Below are 16,893 nucleotides of genomic sequence, written 5' to 3'. Positions count from 1 at the left end.
CTGTCCTGGAGTGTTCTGAGGGAAGCTTGGCCTCAGGCCTCCACCACAGACCTTGGTGAGACTCCTGTGGTCTCAGTAACTGGGCTGCCTTAGGTAGCAAAGCAGGGTGTATCATGCACCCCTCTGTGAGTATTGCTGAGGCCTCAGGTGTGCTGCTCAGCCAATGACTGCTGCCCCTTTCTCAGGCCAACCGACAGCATTCCCAGTCACGGAATCTAGTGGCCTTACATCATATACCACAGGTCTGGTGAAGGAACTTTTGGACATGCTGTGTGCCCTCACTCGACCTGTTTGTCAGCTGTTGTTAACATATAAACTGTCCCTTGAAGGGCTTAACACAATGACCAGACCTCCAATTGTTTGCCCTTGTGTGGAGAAGCAGGAGCACCAGCTGCACTGCAGGCCACCCTCACTGGGGCCTCAGGACTGAGACCGTGGCTGGAATCATCAGAAGCTGAGGAGAACTGGCGCTCTTCTCCGGGGAACAAGCTAAAAACCTGGCCTCTTGCCAAACATCGGGAAGGTCTAACTTTCTTTTTTTTTTTTTTTTGGTTCTTTTTTTCGGAGCTGGGGACCGAACCCAGGGCCTTGCGCTTCCTAGGTAAGCGCTCTACCACTGAGCTAAATCCCCAGCCCCGGGAAGGTCTAACTTTCTATCTCTAACCCAGCCTGCTGAAGAGGTGACAGGGCAGAAGCTACAACCGATTTAAGCTGGGAGGATGGACGCCCTGCTGTCTGGGCACAGTTTCATAGCTCCAGACAATCCTCCGAGGACTGACACTGTGTGTCTTGTCTCTCAGCTGAGACAGGCATGAGATGTCTGGAACATATAAAATGGGCCTTGGAGACTTGACAGGCCCAGCCCTGTTCTGGGACCTCCTGGCTCCTGCTCCTCAAGCAGTCCTGTCTCCCTCTTCTGGATGAGGAGAGCTGGCTGGAAAGAGGACAAACTGAGACACTCTGACAACCCAAGCCTTGTCTGGCCCCCAACCTAGCGGAGGGGGGTGGCCGGTGGAGGGGGTAAAACTCCCAACAGAAAGGCTCCTCAGAGGTCAGGCACTACACGTGGCTATAATCCCAGCACTTGGGAAACTCAGACAGGATTGTCAAGAGTTCAAGGCTAGCGTAGACTACACGGTGAGTTCCAGGCCAGTCTATGCTACAGTGTGAAGCCCTGTCTGAAACAACAAAACCCCCAAAGGCCCCACAGGCTGGATATTTGCCAGGGAGCCTGAGTCCTTTTCAATGGATCAGCCCTGCCCTGCCCCGTGGCTGAGCATGGCTCAGGGTGTGACTACAGCTGAGAACAGTCTACCATCTGTAGGCCTATGGCTTCGGTAGGGGGGTTGCTAGGTGTGAAAAGGAGTAAAGCAAGCCCCAAAGAACAGAAGGTTCTGGAGTTTCCCTCCATCTCCCAACAAGTTGATATGGGGGGGACAGGGTTACTTCCACTCTGCAGATCGACAGGCCTGGCCAGTGGGGGTGGGGAAGGCAGCTCTGGAGAACCTACAGTACCAGGTGCTGAGTGAAGGCTTACATGGTGCTCAGGAAGGGGTGGGATGGACAAAGGCTGCGCTGCCTGCCTGCCTACCCCCATCCCCCTCCCCGGGCCGTGCCATACATTTAGGAGGCTACACTGGGTCTGGAGGAGCAGATTGGAAGACCCCTCCAGCCCCCCTTAGATGTTACAGATGGAATATGGGTCACATCCCCTTTTAAAGTCACTGGGGTTCTCACCTGCCTGCCAAGGTACTGAAAAGGTCCCTTGGACCAAGACCTCTATAAACAGGCATGAAAAAGAAGACACCAACATTGAGCTTGCTTTATGGGCGAAGGCTGGCTAAGCTGGGCTGGGAATGAGGACAAAAGATTTGGGCTTAACTGTTAGCAGGACTGAGGGTGCAGGGTCCGGGGTCAGGCCTCCTCGCTGAGGAGGCATAGTGAGATGTGCTAGGGTAAGGCCTCCTTGCTGAGGAGGTATAGGGAGATGAGCTGGGAAGGGAGTTGGAGTGTGGGAAATGGGAAGAGGTTGGGGCTGGGCAGAGGATGAAGGAAAAGACAGGGCAGGAATGGGGAGCAGGGTCCAGGTCAGCAGCTGGAGAGGCTCAAAAGGGTGCCTCCCGGGATTCATAGGCAGCCATCAGGGCCCTTTTGAGCTGCTCATAGGTGACAAACATTACTACGTTCCAGGATCCCAAGCGGAGGAAGGAAGGCATGAACCTAGAGAGAGCAAACACAAGTCATGGAGGGCCCCGCACCACCTGCTGCTACCACTGGGTTCCTCCATCCACCCGACCACAGACTCAAAGTCTCAAAGGAGGCTGTGGTGAAGAGCCTCATGGCTCCCTGCCCAAAAGCAAGAGTCCTGAGTACCCAGCTCCCTATTTCTGCTGTGCTGGGGAATTGAACCCAGCGCCTGCAAGCATGCCAGGCAAGCACTCTACCACTGAGCCACCCTCCCCCCACTCCCAGTCCAAATCCTTATTTTAAACTCTAAAACATTGGGGTGACAGCGCCTATGGGATATTTGACATTTGGCTGCATCTCCCTTCTCTCCCTGGAGTTGGGTGAGGGGATCCAAGGCTCACCCCTTGTAGAAGGCTCGGGGCCCCTCCTTCCGGAGCATGGTCAGGGCACAGTGGCCGGCGCTGTGGTACTGGCCCAAGGCAGAGTTCATATATCTCGTCTTGACCACATCAACGGGGGAGGCAATGACGGTGGTGCAGAAGCCCGCCCCGAAGGCAGAAGTGAAGTGGCAAGGGAGGTCGTCTGCCGTGAAGTATCAGGAAAGGCCGTCAGCTCTCCCCAGCCCGCATCCCACCATTGCAGCAGTTTTAAGGAGAGGGGTCCTTTTTTTGTTTTTTTTCCGGAGCTGAGGGCTGAACCCAAGGCTTTGCCTAGCAAGTGCTCTACCACTGAACTAAATCCCCAACCCCTCATTGTTTTAAAAACACGGATTGCAGCTGGAATCTCTTAGGGGGACTTAAGATTCTTTTCGTCAATCTAGCCCGTTCTTGTGCAAAGTGGGGCTTTTATCCAGCTGGATTTGAACGGTAAGAAATGCACACTCTAAAAACAGAAGCAAGCAGGATAAAAAGATGTGGTCTTTAGGCAACCAGACCCCTCTACCAGCTTGTAGTGACCCTCACACACCTGTCATGAGGTTGGCTTTCAGGAGAGTATCTTTGATGAGGTCATAGGTCACCAGCTCAGTACAGTTGACAATGGCATTTCGGGCAACATTGGGAGAGGTCCCTGTAGAAAAAAGAACTTGTGTGAGCTCAGGGCGTAGGATAGAGGAGGGAAGAAAAGCCAACACCCAGTACAGACCTTTCCAGAGGCCCCGGATCCCTTCCTCTCGTGCAATGGTCTTGTAGGCTTCGACAGTGCTCTGGTATCTCCGACCACCGCCAGCCCGGGCCTGGGCCTGGAAGCGGACCTTTACCACATCTGTAGGTTGGGCCACAGCCACAGCCAGGGCACCTGTGGTGCTACCTGCCAGGAGGCGGCTCCCGATGCCTGCATCTGTGGGCACAAGGGGGGCTAGTGGCTAGCGGGCTTGCACAAACGTGCACCATGCTTTCGCCAGACACCATGCCATGCGTGAAGAGGACCTAGGCTGCTCTTGCTCTCTGAAGTCCTTGCAGGGTTACAACCAGGAGTAACACAAAATGGAGACAGTGCTTTCTCACATGATTGTGCTCATTTAAGTTACTCAGCAGCCTTGGGAAGGCAGGGTCAGTTCCACTTATCAAATGTGAAACCGAGATCAAGAGGAGTGATTTTTCCTAGCAGAACTGAGACAGCTTCTTAGCCCAGCTTTACTTCTCCCTGGAGTGTGATCCTGAGAAAGGTGTCCCCGTTTTAGATGCTCAGTTCCCTCACAGGTAAGGAGGGCACTGTGACACACACTTAATGCCAGCACTTGGAAGGTGGAGGCAGGTAGAGCTGTGTGAACTCCCGGCCAGCCAGAGCCGAAAGGTCAAAGTCCTGTTTCAATCCCATCCCCTCCCAGGAGGGCATATTAAGGAGATGAAAGAATGTGGTTGTGGGGGCTGGAGGGTGTGGCTGCTGCTTGTCCATTGTGCTTTTGGGTCAGTTCTCCCCCTATTTCAAGCCTTGGTCTATCTGTGATCCAGGAGGCCACCTACCCCCATGATGGTTTTGAAGACTATCATGGGCTCATATCCTGCTTGGAGACAGCCCTGGTGTTCAGATAACAGGAATCAAAGTGCACCTCTGATCCTCCCAGGGGTCCTGGGAAGCCTGAAGGAGCCACTGAGCTATACAAAGAGATCAGTCATCTGCTGTGTCCTAGCTGCATACTCACGCTCTGAGCCCTTGGTGTAGAACTGCTTTACAGAGTCGTAGAGGCCAATGCGGACGGAGGCAAAGCTCATCTGGCGCTGTAGGCCGGCGACCAGCCCATTGTAGAGGCTGCGCGGACCCTCAGTGCGCACCATGGTTAGGATGGTGCCCAGCACGCCGCGGTACTGGGCGCTGGCGGCGGTGCGCGCTAGCCCTTGACTCTCTCCTTGGATCTGAAAGGCCAAGATGGGGGCGGTTATGAGCACAGGCAGATGGCTCTGCTGGTCTCCCTCCAGCTTCAGGCTCCTCCTCACCCCTGAGGAGTCTGACCCAAGGAGGGTGCAGATTAGACAGCATCAGGACCCTCACTTCGCCCTCACCTGCAGCCGGACTTTGGCGGTGTCTAGAGGGAAAGTGATGAGATCTGCAATACAGGCTGCTGTCCCAGCCCCCAGGAACTTCACGGTGGCTGTGGGGGGCACATCGGTGGCCTTGAAACCAACCATGATTCTGACTTCCTGCTACCTCCCAGAAGATGGAGAAAAACTGAAGCAGTGGGGACCTTCAATCGTCAAGACGAGACAGAGGAACTCTGCCGGAGTCTAAGCCAAGAGGGGAGAAGCCATCAGTGTCAGCAGCCCCAGACCTCCCTCCCTGCTCACTACCTACCTACCCCTGCCCAGGCCTTCCCGAAAGGCACCAAGCACATCTCAAGAGTTCTAGGAAGGAAACCAGGAGAGATCTCCAAAAGTAGTCAAGTAGGGCCAGGGAAGCAATTCCTGCCAAGGAACTGAGACTGCTTAAAGCTCCGTCTTACTTAGTGTAGAGTGTGGCTCAGGGTCACCCTCACAGCCACCAGCCAGCTCCTGATCTCCTGTCAGAGACTGCATAGAGGAAGGCACATTCCTGTCCTTTGGGACTATCCCAAACACTGACTAGGACTAGACTACCAGAGCAGGACCTGGCAGGCAAACCCCACAGGCTTTTGTTCCTGGGTTCCTAAACATGAGAGGCTCTGACTGGTCCATGATTACAAAGGGAGAGAGAGATATGTTGATTAATTCCATCCTAATAGCCCCACACAGCTCAGAGACTCTGCTTCACCAGGTTTACTGTCCACCATAGCAAGGCTTATAGCCAGGCGCGGGAGAAGGCACCTGACCAGCCACCACGCCTGTTTGTTTTCCCCCAGTGTGGGGGAAATTCTCAGTTATCTGTGGTGGGATGGGAGGTGCAGCTCACAGCTATGCAGAAAAGATACAGGAAACCAAAAGGTCCAGTTTGTTCTTTGAGCTGGAACACCGCCCTCCTCACTGCCCAGGGAGGAAGTGAGCCCAGCACCCGGCAGGGGTGGGGGTGGGGGTGAGGGAGAGGTGGGGGAGGTGAACTGCTTCTTCTTCCCTAGTTTCACTTCTCCGCTTTCATTGGAGCAATTGCTCTGAGCTCAGCTTGATTGGCTGCCTGTGTTGCTGGGGCAAAGGAGGAAAGCGGTAGAGGGAGGATGGGGCGGTAGTCACCTGAGAACACAGATAACCATGGAAACAAAACAGCTCACCCAGGCTGGGACAAACAGGGACATCAGAAGGACTCCCCATGACAACGGGCTCAAGGGTGCCTCTAGGAAAGGCCCGACCTCAGTCATGTTTCTTTGAGTGTGGACCCCTGGGACTCAGTGAGACTAGGAGTCAAGGTCTAGGTGAGGTGCTCCTAGACTCTCCAGCTGGAGTCTTCTCCTTACTGACTCCACTGAGAAATCCTGAGAGCAGCGGGTGAGGCAGCGGCCCTCCCTGGCTCCCCATTAGAAGAGCTCAGGACCACGCCCACGGGCTTCAAAGCCACCCACCCACTGCCTGTTTTGCCCTACTGCGCCTCAGATAAGGCCCTTCACAACGGAAGCCCTTTCTCATCAACTAAACAGTTCTGAGACGCTTTGAACAGACGTCTTCTCTAGGCATTAGAGAGACATGATGCTTGAGTCTAATGCATGCCTGTCTAATCTTGAGCTAAGTGGTAGAGTGTTGTGAAGCCCAGAAGGGTGAGGTCTCAGTTTCTGCCAGATCAAAATGGCTCGACCTCCATTGTAAATGCTGCTTACGGTTTGCCAAAGGTCGGGTCCTTGAGGGTTGGGTATAAAGACAAAGATCGCCTGTACTAAATGTTCCCGCTATGACTATGACTAAAACCCAGGTCCAGAAAGTTAATCCAGCCAGGCATGGTCTGCATGTAGAGCTTCAGGACAGCCAAAGATAAGTCCTTAGATCCTGATCCAAAACTAATAAAAAACAGAACCTATTTTATAGGACCAGATAAACAACTACCGTAGGTAATAAAAAAAATTAAACTCAAAGCCCTGGGTTCGGTCCTCAGCTCCGAAAAAAAAAAAAAAAAAAAAAAAAAAAACAAACTCAATTTCTAATCTCATTTACAGGGATGTCAAAAGCTAGGACCAAAAAAAAAAAAAAAAAAAAAAAGTTAGAATGGATGTTCAGACCAGCAAGATGGCTCAGTGGGTCAAGGTGATTGCCACTGAGTCTGAGGACCTGAGTTTGATCCCTCCTGGGATCCATATGGTAGGAGGCATGAGTTGCCTTTACACACGCACATGTGCACACACGCACATGTGCACGCACGCACACGCACACACCATAAGTGTCTGCCCCAGTTTCCATCACACTTAGGTTCTCCCTTGAAACACTAGGGTCCGCCATCTTTATGGGCCAGAGGGTGACCAGGGATGATGAGAGAACTTGTTGAATTGTGAAGAGCCACGTTTGAGGTCCTATTGTGCAGCCGTAGAGAAGACAGTCCAGAGGCTTCCTTAGCCTGGACTCCTTACCGGGAGGGTGCTTTGAGGTCTCACGCTGAGGCCTCCAAGATCAAGCTTCTCTAAAGGTGTCCCGTTCTTCAAAGCTGCCAGTGGCTATCATGGCCTGATCCCCTTGATTTCCCATAGAAAATGTCTGGGAGACGAAACACTTAAAGATCATACTATTGTGTCCTGTGGGTGAGAGGAAAGAAGTCAAGTTTAGAAAGGAAGATTCTCTTTGCAGGACCACAGCCCTGCAAGGGTCGGTCACCTGCCACACAAGTCCTTTCAGGCAGCCTTGCTGGGAGAGACCCGAGGCTCATTTCGCGCTCAGGGTGGCCAGGGTCTAGCGGGAGGTGGACTCAGGCAGGAGTCTTTACTCGCACCCGTTGGCTCACTTCCAAACTTGTTTCCCAGACAGTTATGTAGATAGGCAGCTGGGCTGGCTGTGGGATACAGTCGCTGAGCTGTTGAGTGGGGCATTGTGTCTATTTGTGTTGGATCATGATAAGGCAGGCCCAGTCTCTCCCTGTGTCCTTACTCCCACCTCAGGCAGCCACATAAGAAAGTATAACAAAGGCCAACTAAACTCCAAGCCTCCTCTAGGCACAAACAACCCTAGAGATGAGAACAGGCTTTAGAGCACATGGCCCAGAAACAACCTCCTGGTGACAGTCATTCTGCTCTTCTCTGACGTGAAAGCTCTCCCCAACCCCCACCCCGCCTGGATCAGGCTGGGAGCATTGTGGCTGAGGGGAAGTAGAGAGACCAAGGTTTTAACCTACGACCAACTGGACGCCAGAGGCAAAGAACAAAGGGAGTTAATAGGAGGAAAGAAACAGGAAGGATCTAGAGAGGGCAAACTAGGACTCCGGGGAAGAGAAAAGAAAGAGCAAAAACAGAGTGGGAGAGAGCAGGTGCGGCCACGGAAGGGATGGGGCACGCTCACCGGACCGCAGGAGAATACACAGGAGAACACAGGAGTGCAGACGGCTAGGTCCGACGGCGGCGGTGGCTGCCCAAGAAGCAAGCGATCCCAGGGCACCGAGGGAGGGGCTGACAGTGGCTGTGAACCCGCGCCCGAGGAACTTAAGTCTGGCGGGCGTGGTCGGGGCGTGGCGTGAAGAGGCGGGACCAGAGCGGCCCTCGCCTCCGGGTGAGGAGGCGTTTCCATCTGTGGTTGCCTGAACCCCCTAGGTCTCCCTAGAGTCTCCCTGTCTCAGATCTTCTATTCCCCAGACGGACAGTCTTTTTGTGAGGGCAGCCAGATTGTTTGGCCCGCTGCTCTGGTTCGCGACTTCCTACCCTGCCCTGCCTCCCCTCCCCGGCCCCGCAAGCCACCTGCGGACCGGGCGGAGCGCGGGCTCCAGGGACCGGAACCAACCCGGGCGTGGTGACGGGGCAAGGCTGGCGTTCCCGCCTTCTGCCGCTCCGGGTCAGGTCCCTGGGGACACTGGCACCTAACGGCTGGGGTGGGGCAGGGACACCTGGCCTCACCTTCCCTCTGCACCAAGCTAAGCCAAGCTGGCGCCCTGCAAGGGAGAGGGCAGGGCAGATGCTCGCCTGCTGCACTTTCAGCCCAGCGAGGACAGACTCAGCAGGTGGACTAGACCTCAGCGAGATAATGGCCGTGTTGGGGGTGGACATGAAAGCAATACTTGGGCCCTGTGTGGAGGACTAACGTGCATTTAGGAAGTAGGAAGCAGGTCTCAATTTGCCTTTGGACTGTGTCCGTACTTTGGTACTCTCCGAATGGTTCTTCTTTTGTCTTTATCCTTGTCCGCCCCAGAGTCTTAAGAGATTAGATCAGGGCGTGGAACTTTTTGCTTGCCTAGGAATTAAGCGCCCAAAGAGCCGGAAGCAGGGGACCAAGGGCCCGAATATACTCTAATAGAAGCTCAAGTGGGTTTGGGCTGCTGTGGAAAGTGCAGTGGGAGGAAGGGGTTGGGTGAACATTTGTAGAAAGCAATTAGTATGCATCAGGTAGGCGGCACAGGCATGTCATATAACCTTTTAGGTCATCGTTAACCTTTATTTTCCAGAACAAGAAGTTGTGAGAGGCCCCAGACCTTAGTAGGACCCCAGACCTTAGCACACAACTGATTCCATAGTAGAAGTACCATTCAAGCTGTGCGCTCAGCACACAGACAGAACCATCAATTCCCATAGTTCTGGGAAAGTCTCTAAAGGTACTGACCTTGCCTTTTGGCTTCTATAGTTCCACTCCTGGATAACTGTTTTTTTGTTAACTGAAGTTTGTCAACCTAAAACATGGGGTCTGTGCTTAAAAGCTTACACAGGAAAGGATCCTGAACACCCAGTGTAACTTTATTAGCCAGGTGCATTCGGAATCCTGGATAGATAATAAGGACTTCGGTTGGCTTAAGTCTGTGCCCAAGCAGTCTTCTCTAGGTGGATACCCCACAACTAAACCGAGTTCAGAGAAAGTAAATCACTTTGCCTAATGTCACACAGTGGCTTTGGCTTAAACTCTTGTCAATTTGGAACCAGATATATAGTTTTCTGGTCCTCCATAAATAGAAAAAATTATCAGTGAGACACTGAGAGGACCTGAGCTGGGAGGGACTGGATAATCACTGCAGGAACAGACACTCACCAGCTGCTTGGTCTTGGCTGAAAAAGAAACAGGGACTCAGAGAGTAAGGCAGAAAATAATTTCTTTGTGGCTGGAGTCATCCATTAGCTGGCTGGTCAGCTTTTGTCTAGGGTTCTGACTCTGGCTGTGGTGAAGAGACTGCCAAGGTTCTTGGGGAATTTGTGGTGGAGAGGGAGATCCAGATAGATCCAAAAACCCCTGCATATCAAGCTGTTATTTCTGGTAGCTGAAAAAGGAGAGGATCTAGATTCCAAAGACACCCTAATATCCTTTGATGAATTCCTGAGGTTGTCTCCTCCTCCTCTTCTTCCTCTTCCTCCTCTTCCTCCTCTTCTTCTTCTGATTCTTTTGTAAAATTTAAGAGCACACAAACGACAGAGAAAATTGAAAACATCAGTTAATAAACATCAGCATGAGAAAAAGTTAAATATTTCCAATGACCGATAATTCATAAAAATATTAATAGATACTGTTAATTTCCTTCATCTTTCTCCTCTTCCTCCTCTTCCTCCTCTCCCTCCTCCTCTTCCTCTTTCTCCTTTCCCTCCTCCTCTTCCTCTTCCTCCTTTCCCTCCTCCTCTTCCTCTTCCTCCTTTTCTTCCTCCTCTTCCTCTTCCTACTCTTCTTTTTATGAGACAGGGTTTCTCTGTGTAGCTCTGACTGTCCTGGAACTCACTCTGTAGACCAGGCTGGCCTCAAACTCAGAGCTCTGCCTGCCTCTGCCTCCTGAGTGCTGGGACTAAAGTGTGCTTTAGTCCAATCACTGCTTGGTGATTGTACTTCTTTTAAGTCAAGGATATTTGGTGATCATATATTTAAAAAAATAATATAAAGTTGAAATAATGAACAAAACAATCCAGTGAAACCATGTCTCTGTCTGTATCCCTTTCTGGGATTTTATGACCTGTGATCTTGTTTCCTTGATCTCTCAAATGCTGGAATTATAGATGTGTGCCACTACAGTTGATAAAATTGAATTAAATAATTTTTTTGTTTCTCCTTAAGACAGGATCTTGCTGTGTAGCTCTAAGTGGCTTGGTACTTGTATATAGCCTAGGCTAGCTGTGAACTTTAGGCAAACACCTTGTCTCAGGATCCCCAGTGCTGGGATTACAGGCATATGCCTCCTGCCTGGCAAAATTTGGATTAAAAACTACTTAAGAAATGAAATTGAACCATACTTTTTCTAACTGCCGTATCCTGTGTGATAATTGTTCTATTTTCTTTTGGTTTTGAAAACACATTGTGTATACATGTGTGTGCATGTAGGCTGTGTGCAAGCACGCTGTTGGGTAGATATAAAGATGGACGGACTTACTTTAAACCAGAGTAGATAAAATCTTCATTAGCAAGTGGCAAACCCCATAGCCGGAAGGTGGGTAGGTGGTGACCCCACAAGGCTGACAGTGCTCTACTTACTGCTCTGCCCACTGCTCACTTGCAACGCATTCAATAAACCACTCTTTGAAAAAAAAGAAAAAAGGTCAAATAAGAATTAAAGGATGTGGGGGGCTGGGGATTTAGCTCAGTGGTAGAGCTTTTTTTTTTTTTTTTTGGTTCTTTTTTTCGGAACTGGGGACCGAACCCAGGGCCGAACCCAGGGCCTTGCGCTTCCTAGGTAAGCGCTCTAAGTGGTAGAGCTCTTACCTAGGAAGCGCAAGGCCCTGGGTTCGGTCCCCAGCTCCGGAAAAAAAAAAAGGATGTGGAGATGGAGAGATGGCTTGGTGGTTAAGAGCACCAGCTGCTCTTCCAGGGGTCCTGAGTTCAAATCCCAGCAACCACATGGTGGCTTGCAACCATCTGTAATGAGATCTGATGCCCTCTTCTGGTGTGTCTGAGGAGAGTGATGGTATACTAACATATATTAAATAAATAAATAAATCTAAAAAAAAGAATTAAAAGATGCATCTTCTCATAGATGAATGTGTGAATTACTTATAGGGATGGCTAAAACTCTATTCAGTATACCACACTGAACATATCACTATTGAATAATAATAATTTATTAAAAATTATTATTTAGGGCTGGAGAAATGGCTCAGTGGTTAAGAGCAGCGACTGTTCTTCCAGAGGTCCTGAGTTCAATTCCCAGCAACCACATGGTGGTTCACAGCCATCTGTAGTGGGATTCGATGCCCCTTTCTGGTATGTGTTAAGAGAGCAACAGTGTACTCATATACATAAAGTAAATAAATAAATCTCTTTAAAAATAAATAAATTATTATTTAATATATCTAAAATATTATTATTATTATTATTATTATTATTATTATTACTATAATTATTTTCTGAGACTGGGTTTTTCTGTGTCACAGCTCTGGCTGTCCTAGAACTCCCTCTGTAGACCAGGCTGGCCTTGAACTCACAGAGATCCACCTGCTTCTTCCTCCTAAGTGCTGAAATTAAAGGTATGCACCACCACTGAACTGTATTGTTTGTGGATTTATCTTGATAAAGCTATTACAAAAGTGGAGCGGTAGCAAATGTAATTCAAACAATGAACGAAGTGTTATACTATGGATAACTGTAAATGGGGGGAGGGGCCGGAGTTATGGCTTTGTGAGCAAGAGAGCTTGCTCTACCAGAATGAGAATCCAGGTCAGAGTTCCCAGTGCCTGTACACACAGCTAGGTGTGACTGGTGTGCTATAACCTCAGTATAGGGGACGAGATCTGGATGGCCAGCAGACCTAGCCAAAACCGCATGAATGTTGATTTGTATTAACACCATCAACAAATGTCAAACGGTTCAGTTTGCAGCTTTCCACAGCAGGTATGCATTTACTGCTTTGTTGTTTTGATACTCTAGTTAGAGTGTTCCACATAAAGAGCTAAGACTAAATCTCCATTCTGGTTGTGGTGGTTTGAATGAGAACACCCCCGAAGGCAGCATGTTTGAATAATTGACCCTCAGTTGGTATTTGGGAAGCATTAGGAAGTGTGTCCTGGTCTACATAGTGAGTTTCAGGACAGCCATGGCTACACGGTAAGAAAGGAAAGAGGTTTTCTTCCATCCTGTGACTCATCACTGTGAGCATCAAATCATGATGCCCAGCATGGTAAATGATGACGTATGCATTACCAGTTACTAATGAAACATATGGTAAGTAATGAGGCTCATCTTAAAGTACGTCTGCTAGTTTCTCAAGTTTAAAACGTTTGGGCACTAGAACAAACCAGTGTGATGTGATTGCTGCACAAAGACACACATCGGAGTCCTGTTCAGATAGGCTAGGTTCACTGCAAAAGAGCCATGAAGCAAGCAGGGAGCAGTTTCTTTGTATCTTTGGTGTGTGCGAGATGCAACCTTTTGATTGTTAAGAATTACATATACCATGTGCTGTGGGGTGCACAGACATTGCATGCCTGGCAAAGTCAAAGGACTTTAATTTAAAAGAGTGAGTTCCCTCCTACCACATGGACACGGTTGTTAGGGATGAAACTCAGATGGCCACAAGTGCACTTACCTGCTAAGCCATCCTGCCAGCTCCAATGTGTAACTTTTATGTAGACCCCCTGCTGCCTCGGGTCACAGGTCTGAACTGAGGGAGCCTCCGCAGGATAGGAGAGCTGTTCTTATGCATGAAGCTATGTTTTTGTTATGTAGACATGGAATTCCATTTCTCAAAGTATGAACTTGGTCAAAATCTCTCCCATTCCATACTGTCCTTTACCAGTGTTTTGAAACTTACTGAGGTCTTTGTTTAAGAAGCTGCTCAGATACTCAAATGAGAGTTTAACAACTGGTCATGAAAATTTTCCCATCAAAGAGCTGAGCCAATAGCAAAGCAACTTTTGGAGATTGCACTTTGGTAAAGTATTTGAGAGGCTGAGGCAGGAAGGGTACAGAGTCTCAGTCTCTTTGTCTATCGTGTCTATCTGTCTGTCTGTCTATCTATCTATCTATCTATCTATCATCTATATATCTATATATCTATATATTTATCTATGTATCTATCTACCAACCTACCTATTTACCTATCCAGCATCTATTATCGATCAATCTACCATCTATGTATCTACCTACCTATCTACATACCTTCCTATGATCAATCTATAACCTACCTATCATTTATCTACCTTATAATCTATCTACTTACCTACCGTCTAACTGCTTACATCTAAGTATCATATCTATCTATCTACCTATCTGTCTCCTCCCTGGATGCCATGTTCTTCTGCATCACCACTGGAGCCCAAGTGGGCCAGGTGGATGGAAACCTATGCATCATCTCCTTATAAAGCCGATTTATTTCAGGCATCAGGGATAGTGACAGAAAGTTGAATAACAATAATCATGAAGAAGATCCAAACCCAAACTATAATGAGGTGCTACCACATACCTATTAAGATGGCTACTATTGTGAACCCCAGAAAGTAATAAGCATTTATTGGGGTACAGAGAAAATGCAGCCCTTGTGAGCTGGTGGGAGATAGTCCAGAGGGGCTGTTTTTCAGAGGTTCTCACTATGTAACTCTGACTGGCCTGGTACTTGCTACATAGACCAGGCTGCCTTCAGACTCAAAGATGGACTTGCCTCTGCCTCCCAAGTGCTGGGACTAAGGCATGTACCACCATGTTTGCCTGTCTTAGTTTTTGAGGCAGGGTCTCACTGAACCTGATTTGACTAGCTGGGCTGGCCAGCAAAGCCCAGGCATCCTCCAGTTTCTGCCTCCTCGGCATTGAGATTATGCAATTGCTGGTGCTGGGGACCCAAACTCAGGCCTTCATGCTTTTGCCACAAAGCATTTTACTGATTGAGCTGACTCCCCAGCCCCCCACCCTTCTTTGTGGAACAGGGTTTTATGTGGCCCAGGTTTGCCTGGACTGAGAAGCAAGAGCTGTAGTGGAGCCACCAAGAAGCCTCTTCTAATGGCTGAAGCCGTTGGGTGTAGGCATTCAGCTACTTGATGAGTAGCTGCCAAACTCTTCACCTATGTTGGCCCCATAGTGGTGATGGCCTGAGAGCAAATCCCGTGTCTTCCCCAAAGTAGGCAGAGATCAAAGCCCAGTTGGAATTGCTACTGCTGTTTCCAAGTCTGGTGGACACGGGAACCTTGATGCTACCACTCCTGAAGTTAGGGTGGCAGCAGTGGTCATTTTGGTGGTGTTTGAGGTGTGTTTTGTGTGGGAAACACAACTACTTTGACCCAATTATTGTTGTGGAGACTGTAGGAGCTGTAAGTTGCACTTGTCAGCCCCTCCCCTGGATGTTGTCATGGCAACCTTGACTGCTTTTAAAATCTCATAGCCACTCAGGGAGACCCTGACCCATCTTCAATGCCCTGTGGTATATGTACACAATAGAAAGAAATATTGTATATTCTTTCTCATATGCAGATCCTAGTTCCGTGTGTGTGTGTGTGTGTGTGTGTGTGTGTGTGTGCGCGCACACACACACACACATGTACCTGCATACATGTTTGTGCATTCAGGTGGTGGTGAGGGTGGGGATGTGTAATATATAAAAGGAGAAAGGGGACCATGGCAGCAGAAAGGGTTTTAAGGAGGGGACGAGGGGAGGAAGATAGAGGAAGGCAGAAGGCGATAGAGGATGATAAAGGTGATTAAGGAGCTGCCGATGGGCATGAGCAGAGTGTGGGGAGAAGATGGACAGAAGAGCAGGGCAGGAGCAACCAGACCAAGTGTATATGAAAAAGGCCAAAATGGTGGTTCTTAGTCACAGCTCTTGGGAGGCAGAGGCAGGAGGGTCTCTGTGAGTTCGAGGCCAGCTTGATCTACAGAGGGAGTTCCAGGATAGACAGGACTGTTAAGCAGAGAAACCCTGTCTTGGAAAACCATGCCAAAAAGGAAAGAAGAAAGAAAACAGGCCACAATGAAGGTCTGGCGGTACACACCTTTAATTCCAGCACTCTGGGGGCAGAAGTAGGCTGATCTCTATGTTCAAGACGAGCAAGTTTCAGGACAATCAGGGCTCCATAGAAAGACACAGCCTCGGGGTTGGGGATTTAGCTCAGTGGTAGAGGGCTTGCCTAGCGAGCACAAGGCCTTGTGTGTGTGTGTGTGTGTGTGTGTGCGCGCGCGCACACACACACGTACCTGCATACATGTTTGTGCATTCAGGTGGTGGTGAGGGTGGGGATGTGTAATATATAAAAGGAGAAAGGGGACCAGCTCCGAAAAATAGAAAAGAAAAGAAAAAAAAAAGAAAAGAAAGACACAGCCTCAAAACAAACAAACAAACAAACAAACAAACAAACAAATGGGAAGAAATGAAAGAAAAATGCCAATGTTCTTCTGTGTTCTACTGTGTCTATATTGTAGTTGAATTTAGGTTCAAACTAGTCTATTTCTGTTTGATATACTGGAGTTTGAGGAAAAGCAGATTTCTTTTAAATTTTATTTTAAAGTGTGTATGTGTGAGGAGGGGGCTCTCCACATGCATGTGAGTGGTGGCCAGAAGCATTGGATATGGATACCCCTAAAACTAGAGTCAGAGGCAGTCATGCCACCTGACGTGGGTGCTGGGAACTGAACTGCGTGCTTTCTGCTAAGCCATCTCTCCAGCCCCTGGGTTTCTTTGGAATGACTCAGGGTTGCTGGGGTCCCAGGACCCAGGAATCCAACTCTCTGGGTGAGTTCCTCCATGGGTGAGTTCACGACAGTTCCTAAAGGCAGAAGTTGAAGCCAGGACTACAAGGGGACAGAGTATTTGGAGTGACCCTTAGACAACTGCTTCAACCTCCTCTTTTGAGTGGGCAGAGGGTGGAGCTCGGATGTAGCATGCTTGCCTAGCACCGAGCCCTGAGTTTGATTCTGAGAACAAAACAACAACTGAAGAACTCAGGAGAGAAGCCTGGTGTTCTGCCCAGAGCCCCCAGACTATTCATCAATCTTCCCTTCTCTGAAAGGCTGGACCCAAAAACTTCTGGCATCTCTCTCCACCAAAATCCTTTAGAGACAGGCTTGACCTTATATTCCTCCTGGAATCTCAGTACTTGGAGGGGCAGAGGCAGGATGATCAGTAGTTCAAGGACATCCTTTGCTACATAATAAATCCGGGCCAGTCTGGACTACATCAGACTGTCAAAAACTAAAGGAGTCCTCCTCCTGCTGCTCCCTGTTTGTCCCACCTCTTCCTCTTCTCCATCTGCATCGTCTCCTCTTCTAATAACATAGAAATTCATATAGAAGACAGTTT

The 16,893-nt window shown here is 49.3% G+C and overlaps 1 protein-coding gene across 1 annotated transcript; it reads right to left on the bottom strand.

Moving 5' to 3' along the window:
• Window positions 1-1,808: 1,808 nt before the first annotated feature.
• On the bottom strand, window positions 1,809-8,178 carry Ucp2 (uncoupling protein 2). Its single transcript, NM_019354.3, has 8 exons — window positions 8,064-8,178; window positions 7,145-7,306; window positions 4,689-4,910; window positions 4,331-4,541; window positions 3,331-3,525; window positions 3,154-3,255; window positions 2,589-2,769; window positions 1,809-2,220 (listed from the first exon to the last, which is right to left on the bottom strand). The coding sequence occupies exons 3-8, from the start codon at window positions 4,812-4,814 to the stop codon at window positions 2,106-2,108; spliced, it is 930 nt and encodes a 309-aa protein (NP_062227.2). The 5' UTR covers window positions 4,815-4,910; window positions 7,145-7,306; window positions 8,064-8,178; the 3' UTR covers window positions 1,809-2,105.
• Between the last annotated feature and the right edge of the window lie 8,715 nt (window positions 8,179-16,893).

This window comes from Rattus norvegicus, chromosome 1, assembly GCF_036323735.1.
Source record: "Rattus norvegicus strain BN/NHsdMcwi chromosome 1, GRCr8, whole genome shotgun sequence".
Classification (NCBI taxonomy): Eukaryota; Metazoa; Chordata; class Mammalia; order Rodentia; family Muridae; genus Rattus; species Rattus norvegicus.
This window is presented reverse-complemented; position numbering and strand designations above follow the sequence as displayed.